The 8555-nt window shown below is 37.0% G+C and overlaps 1 protein-coding gene across 1 annotated transcript; it reads right to left on the bottom strand.

Annotated features, from left to right (window-relative positions):
• LOC102174952 (olfactory receptor 2D3-like) lies at positions 2173-3114 on the bottom strand. Its single transcript, XM_013969588.1, has one exon. The coding sequence runs from the start codon at positions 3094-3096 to the stop codon at positions 2173-2175; it is 924 nt and encodes a 307-aa protein (XP_013825042.1). The 5' UTR covers positions 3097-3114.

Raw genomic sequence — 8555 nt, 5'->3', positions numbered from 1 at the left:
ATTCAGTAAAACTGTATAAAATAGAGCAAAAGAGAATGATGGACGTAGGATCTGGAATAACTAGTTACTACACTGAAGGGAATCAGAGAGAAGGATAATGTATTGAATAATTATTCAATATTAATACTTTTTTAATTTTCTGAATTATACTATTATTAATTATTTGGGACTTAGTCATATTATATTAGAACTGGAAAGGAATTGAAGTATCATATAATTTAATCCCATATTGATTTTATAAGTGAGGATTCTTGTTGCCAACAACAAAAGATAAAAAATGAATAACAAAACCACTGCCTGCAGGCACCTATCCAATATCTTTTCTTCTTTGATGGGCAATCTTTCAGTTCTAATTCTTTTTGACTATCCTTTTGCATTGTCACTGTTGAGTACCTCTCATTTCTTAAATCTTTTCCTCCTTATATTTATGACACACCACTATGGCCAGATTCCCTTTACAGATCTTGGATTTTTATTAATTTTGTCATTCCATCTTTCAAGTTGGTTTTAATCAGAATGTTTCCAAATGAATAAAGATAATTTCAGAGATAGAAGTCCCATAAACACAAAAATAAGCAATAATGGAGATAGAGAGTGACTGGAAGGCATGTTGTCTTAGACTGTATGTTTCATGAAGGCCCCTAGAGAGCTGATAGTTTTGTTGAGAATGAACTGTCAATGCTGAGTACAAGTTAAGTGCACCAAGGCTGATTAGCAGAATGTTTCAGATGCAAGGAATATCCAGTGCTAATGATTAGAGGTTGAATGCACTTTTCATTTTTGAGGAAGAAAAGGAAAGTCATTGTGGCTAGAATATAATGAATATAGACCTCCCAGACATTTTAATAAAGAAGCTCAGCGTGAGTTAACTAAGAAAATTACAGAGATTAAAACATTAGTTAGATAATATGATCAATGAGATTTTTTAAAAATTAAAAAGAAATTTTTGTTTTGTTTTGTTTTAATTGTGATCCTGTGTTCATGCAGCTTCTCTTGTTGCTCAGCAGGTAAAGAATCCGCCTGCAATGCAGGAGACCCAGGTTCAATCCCTGGGTAGGGAAGATCCCCTGGAGAAGGCAATGGCTACCCAGCCCAGTATTCTGGCCTGGAGAATTCCTTGGACTGTATAGTCCATGGGGTCACAAATAATTGCACATGATTTAGCAACTTTCACTTACTTAATGCTCATGCAAATTGCCAAGTTTAATTTTCCATTTAATCATTGTCTTTCTCCTAAAAAGAAGGCATGACCACGCAGTTTTCCATAGTGGCTGCACCAATTTACAACTCCATCAACAATGTAGGAGGATTCCTTTTTCTCCATACCACCTCTAGGATTTGTTATTTGTAGACTTTTTAATAATGGCCATTCTGACCAGTGTGAGGTGACTTCTCATAGTTTTGATTTGCATTTCGCAAATAACTAGCAGTGTTGGGTGTCTTTTTAGGTGACAGTTGGCCAACTGACTGGTGGCATTAGTGGTAAAGAATCCACCTGCCAGTGCAGGAGATGCAAGAGACGCAGGTTCAATCCCCGGGTCAAGAAGATCCCCTGGAGTAGGAAATGGCCACCCGCTCCAGTATTCTCACTTGGGAAATTCCATGAACAGAGGAGCCTGGTGGGCTACAGTCCATAGGGTTGTGCTCAGTTGGACACGACTGAACACACACACACAGTGACAGTGACTGTCTTCTTTGGAGGAATGTCTGTTTCGGTCTTCTGCTCATTTTTTGATTGGGTTGGTTTTTTGTTATTGAGTTGGATGAGCTGTTTGTGTTTTGGAAATTAAGTTCTTGGTTCCATCATTTGCAAATATTTTTCCCAGTCCATAGGTTTTCATTTTGTTCATGGTTTCCTCTGCTGTGCAAAAGTTTGTAAAATATTCCTTCTTTATTTAGCTTTTGAAAGAGTTACCTCTTAAAAGAGTTATATTTGTGTTATCTTGTGAATTTCAAGTTTTTTAAGAAAGGCATTAAGTTACTCATATTTTGAGGTTCTGGGCACAGTGTTTTCATAGGGTAGGCATTCAGTGAATATTTGTAGAGAAGAAAATCAACTGAGGCAAACAAGGCAAGGAAAGAAAAGAATGAAGCTAGTAGAGCTATTGTTGTCTATCAAAGTAGTCAAAGTAATTTTTTAAAATGTCAATAATCATTGCCTCTGAATGTTGACTATCTTCCAGCCAGTTTTCTCAGAGCTCCCTTCACATCCTTGTTCCTCAGGCTGTAAATTATAGGGTTCAACATTGAAGTCATAACTGAATAGAACAAAGAAATGACCTTATCCCTTTCACTCATTGTCTTGGAATTGGGTCTCATGTAGGCAAATATTCCAGAGCCATAGTAGAGAACCACAACAGTGAGATGGGAGCTACAGGTAGAGAACGCCTTGAGCCTCCCCTCCCCTGACTGCATCCGAATCACAGTGGAGATAATATGCCAATAAGAGACCAGGATGAGAGAGACAGGAGCTAGGAGAACAATCACACCCATTGAAAAGAGGGCCATTTCAGCATTGTAGGTGTCTGCAGAAGCCAGCTTCAGGAGTGCAGGAGGTTCACAAAAATAGTGATTAATTATGTTCTGTCCCTGGTAGGGGAGACAGAGTGTAAATGCACTGTCCACTGAACACACAAATGCCCCACTGATCCAGGACACTATGGCCAACTGGACACAAACCCTGTGGGTCATGAGAGTAGAATAGTGTAGGGGCCTGCAGACTGCCACATAACGGTCATAGGACATCATCGCCAGAAGAGCACACTCTGTACACCCTGCTAGGAGGAAGACAACTATCTGTAGTGAGCACCCAGCAAAGGAAATGGTTTTCTTTTTCACAAGGAAGTGGACCAACATCTGGGGAACGATGCTTGTAGAGAAACAAAGATCAACAAAGGACAAGTTTTTGAGGAAAAAGTACATGGGAGTGTGAAGTTGAGGGTCAGTTTGGATAAGGATTATTATGAGCAGGTTTCCAAAAACAGAGAGAAGGTAAATGATCAGGAAAACACAGAACAACAAGATTTGGATCTTTGGATCCTGTGAAAGTCCCAGCAAGGTAAATTCAAGCACAAAAGTTTGGTTTCCTTCTCCCATTGATGTTTGTCCCTGTTTACCTGTCATCAGAAGGAGAGTAGATGCATTCTGAATGTTTGATTTCACAAGCTTTATAAACAAGTGCAACGTTAACAAGTGTACCTTGGGGACTATTTGCTTCCAGCTGCTTCCTACAATGTGCCAGTTAGCATTAGAATGCATATTGTCATTTCCACCAATTTATACAGCTTTTTAAACCCAGTTTTCCTTGCTTGATCCACTTGGCAGTCTGAGTATAACAGTCTATACAGTTTCCTGACAACTCCTGACAACAAGGTAATTTACATATTGCTAAATTACTGTGAAAATATGTTACAGGTATTGTCTTTGTTTTGATTTCATTTTTTCACCTCAAGAAATATCTTGTACTTGTGAGAATCAGCAGTCTAAGAATGAGGTGAACTTATTTTGTCAATAAAAACCACTCACTTTTTATATTTCAAAGTTAAAAAAATTGGGGTCAATGTCAAATTTGTCCATAATACTCCCAAAACATGGCTTGGGAGTTCAAACAGATAACTCATTGTTATTAATTCTTGCATTTTTCCATTGCGTTTTTACAAAGAGGCTTAAGTAGCAATCCAAACAGGACAAGGAAGAAAAGAGAAAGTTATGACCATGGGCTATAATCCTGACCCTTGTACAAATATTTCACATGATAAAGAGGAACTTCTGAAAGGAATATTACACAGCCCTGACACACAACTTCAGCTCACCTCAGATCTCAGGTTTAGCCATGGTGGACAGTTCTGACTCCCCAGGCACCACAGGCAATTTACCTCAGGGACCCCCCTGCTGTCTTTCAGCATTCTGCCCACAGTGTTCAAAGCACGGGCAAGTTAATATCCCAGAGGCAACCTTTAACCAATGGGCAAAGGGAATTGATGAATAAATGCATCAGACATTTCTGGGAGGCAGCCTGTATGCTTCTCAGAAGTTGAGTGCTACATAGTTAAGCCCCCATTGTTCATTACTCCTACTGTTATTATTATTTCCCCTAAAGAGCTTTTATTAGAGTTTTTTTCCTAATCACCATCCCTCATGAAAGCATCCCTGGGATCAGTTTTCAAATAAACTGTCTGTACCCATGCTGTTTTCTCAGGCTCTGCTTTCAAGGACTTAAACTAAGAGAGAAAATACGGAACGTAATGGAAGCCTAATGAAGGCAATATGGATAGGCTGCCTTCTGCAGCCAGGGAGTCCCAGCTGTGCCTGCCGATAGTAAATAATACTTCTTGGGTCACACATCAAGGTCAGTTTGAGTCTGGTGTCACTGGTGACTATACAATTACCATAAATTTACCTTTAACACTAAGATACTGCATTAGACTTGCAATTTAGAAGATTTTGTGAGAGATATAGGAGCCTAACTATTGTGTCAAGGATCTTGTATGCTGGGTACTAGAGCACGCTTTTGAGTTGTGGTGCTGAAGAATCTCTTGAGAGTCCCTTGGACTGCAAAATCAAACCAGTCAATCCTAAAGGGAATCAACCCTAAATATTCATTGGAAGGACTGATGTTGAAGCTGAAGTTCCAATACTTTGGCCACCAGATGCAAAGAGCTGATTCATTGGAAAAGACCCTGATGCTGGACAAGATTGAGAGCAAGAGGAGAAGGTGGCAACAGAGGATGAGATGGCCGGATGGCATCACTGACTCAATGGATATGAGTTTGAGCAAACTCCAGGAGACAGTGAAGGACAAGGAAGCCTGGCATGCTGCAGTCCATGGGATCACAAAGAGTAGGACTTGACTTAGTGACTGAACAATAGAGCATGCTACTACTAACACTACTAATACTAATGAAAAAAAAATGGTAACTTATAGATTTAAATTACTGAAAATCCATTTTAGGGCTGGCTTCAGGTGATGTTCTATCCAAACCCTCAACATGTTCCCTTATAGTCTTCCATATAGTCCTTATCCAAGCTATGAGGGATGCACGATTTCTTGCTCTCATCTAATCATAAAAATAAAGTTTCTTTGCAACAGCTTTCTCATCAAAGGCACTAAGATAAAGTCTGATGTGGAATAGAGTCAGATTCCCTGCAAAAATATGTATCCTCAAAAGAAATGAGGAAATTTTGAGCAAAGAAAAAGGGATATTAAAAAGATAACCAACAAATATCCAATTCACCTATATATTCTCCATTTTAGTTTATAATATATGCCAGGCTCTAATGCAAAAAAATCTGATAAATAGAACACAAACAGTGACAAAAAATAATGGAAGAGAAAGTACAAAGAATTCTTTTTTGGTCTTGGAATGAGAAAAAAAAATTATGATACCAAAACCATTAGCCATGAAGAAATAGGCAACTAATCACTTTTGTTGCTTTATTTATTTAACAGGTAATTATCAAGTGTCACTTTCTAAAATCAAATTCCCCCAGAAATCAACATTACTTTTAAAGAATCATTAACAAAGGCAAGAAGTTTCTTTTTTGTCTTTTGGAAGTAACAATACAATTTGAATTTCTTTTGTTATATTTGATTTTGGTTTTGCCTTCATTTATTATAACCAAATATGTTAAAACATCCTTTATATTAAAATGCACACAGACTCAGATACACAAACAGCTTTTCTTTGGTTCTATTGTCCTTTCTAGCCATTGCCTAATTTTTCTCTTCATTTTGCTGCCAGACTTTCCAATCATTCTCTTTCATTGCCAAATATATTCATGACTGAAAGTTCCCATCCATTTTTCCTTTTTAATCATTTTCAATATAATTCCTACTTCTGTGATTCTACTGAAAAACTACTATTCCAAACTCTCCCATAATTTGCTACTCAACCCTTTTGGGTGCATTCTTCATTTCTCTGTTTTTGGCACTGTTTGGCGCTCTTCCTCCTTGAAACTCTTTTCCATTGGGTTCTGTTAAATCTGTATGTAATTTCCTGAATCTGAAGTCTGTATTAATTTGATTTTGTCTCATATATATTTCAGCTGTTAAGTTGAAGAAAAAGCACAACAAATGCCGAAGTTTCTTATTACAGCCAATGCCTCCACAAATCTTGGTCTCTTTTCTTTACTTTTTCCTGTGTCTTTCCAATACTCCCATCATAGCTAGGGCAATGTTATTCCTCTCAAGGTCTCTGCCCTAATCCAACTAAGGTCAACCTCACCACTTAGGATTTTCTCTCTGACTGTATAACAGAGAAATTGAAATGTCAACATAAGTAGGTTCAACTGCTCACCTCTTCACATCCTTATATCCATGTAATAATCCACCCTTTCCTCTCAGCAGAAGAGTTGTCTTAGCTATAATAAAGGGATTCCCTTGTGCTTATAACATCAAATATTTCTTCTCTGGCTATTTTTCCAACATAACCTCTTTTTTTCCCTTTTACTTTCCCCATCTTTTGTGCTACTGGTTTTTCCATCTAACAAAGAAATTTTATCTCCTGACTCTCCTCTCTAAACTTCTTGAGATAATATTTTTAATCTCTCCAACAAGTCTATTTTGCACAATTCAAAGAGACCTTTCAATGCTCAAATATATTAACTGTGCTTTTGATTAGCTTGCGTGATCACTCAGTCGTATGTACAACTATGGATACTTTTGAAGCCGTATTCTCCCTTGCCTTCTCTTAGACCTTTTTTCTCCCAATGACACCTCTTTTTCTTTTCCTTATCATACTTTTCTTTTGCCCATCATTTAGTATTGGCATTTTCCTCTTTTCTTCACTTTCTGAGACTATACACTCTCTGCAAGATCTCACCTACTCTTCTGACTTCAGCCATCATTTAACTGTTGATGGCTTCTAAATCTCTATAAGCAACTGAGTCATTTTCTTTCAAAGTTCCGATTCAAATATGAAACTTCCTACTGAACCTCACTGACAATTTCCTTTTATATATAATAGAAGCAATAATAGCAATAGTAATGATTATCATTATGATGTTACAGTGATGGAATAAGTCTTGTGGACAGACAACTTGATTTGGATCTGAGCTCTATAGATCATATTGAGCAAGTTATTTATGCCACATAAGCTTTAGTTTCTGCATCTACAAGATAAGGATATTAGTATCTATTACAGGAATTAAATTAAATTATTTATAAATACACAGTTATTGTTTGGTGTACATTATGGTTTAATTATCTAGAATAATAGTAAGTATTCATGACTTAATGCACAAATATGGACCAATTACTTCACATGCATTTTCTTGTTTAACCTTTAATTTAAGATAGCCAAATTGAAACTATGATCTTTCTTTTTCTTCCGTAAATACTCCTTTCCTTCCCTTACATTGGTACAACTACTAAGACAGATTTTCAGATTGAAAATTGGAGTTATTTTCTCTTCCTTTTTTCCCTTTCCATCAATTGGACAATTTAAATAGTCACTGATTTTATTGCAGGAGATCCCAAATCTCTCTCCTCCTCTCAATTGTTGGTATCACCAACCTATTTTCTGACCTCATAATTTCTACTTATTATATCTCTATGACTTCTCTGCCTCTTTCATTGCTCTTTCAAATAATAGACTTACCTTCAGAAAATGCTAACTCTATCATTTTCAACTTCCCAGTAAACCAATTCAATAATTCTTCATTGTTTATAGACTTAAATCCAATGTATAATCAGGTTGTAGAGCATCTCTGCTTGCTGGGAGATGTCTGCAAGGTCATCTCTCCTTGCTCGCTAACTCTTACCCATGACATCCATACCTAAAGGTACATGAACCTCTGCCTTTGCCTGCACCCTTTCCTCTATGGAACTTTACTTCTTGCTTGAGCAAGGAGATAAACTCCTCATCATTCTTCATTATCCTCCTCTAAAGGCTTCACCCAAGCTTCCATGCACTCTGTTAAGCTGAGTTGCTATTTTCCATTTTTCTGCTTCTCTAGGTTTTATCCTGACAAGTATTAATACATCTTTTCTATCACATAATGTATACTTGCTTTCAAGTCACTCTGTTTTTTTCTATTTTGAAGAGAAACACCATCAGCTATTTTATCCCCACTGCTTGATGCTGCTTGATATTTTTCAACAAATATCTGTTGGATAAATCAAGATGTGCATGTTTATCCCATGTGCATATTATTACATATACAAATTTACATATATTTACACTCATATACCTAAACATGACTACTCACACAACTAAGAACAACAAAATGAATTAATATCTATTAGCACTGGTACCCACAGAAATGACCAGCAAGAAAAAAAAAAAGGCATGCTCACCTGGGCTTGGGAGTAGGTAAAGTTGCAAAAACAATAGATTTTTCTTCCGTCCTTGAGTTCAAGAAGAAGCAAATATTATAAACTGGACAAACCCTTTACCTTCCATATGAGTTGTGACAGAGATGCTAGAGCAAGGTTTTGGGTCTTGTGGTAGCAAAAGTCCTCAAGTAGCTGTTGTATTCATCTCCAGATCCAAGAACTTTCAAAATTTAAATAAAAAAACAGGTTTCTTATAACTTTATACCTGCAGTAATAGGAA

Source organism: Capra hircus, chromosome 15 (genome assembly GCF_001704415.2).
Source record: "Capra hircus breed San Clemente chromosome 15, ASM170441v1, whole genome shotgun sequence".
NCBI lineage: Eukaryota > Metazoa > Chordata > Mammalia > Artiodactyla > Bovidae > Capra > Capra hircus.
The sequence above is the reverse complement of the archived record's forward strand: the minus strand, read 5'-3'. Positions and strand labels throughout refer to the sequence as shown.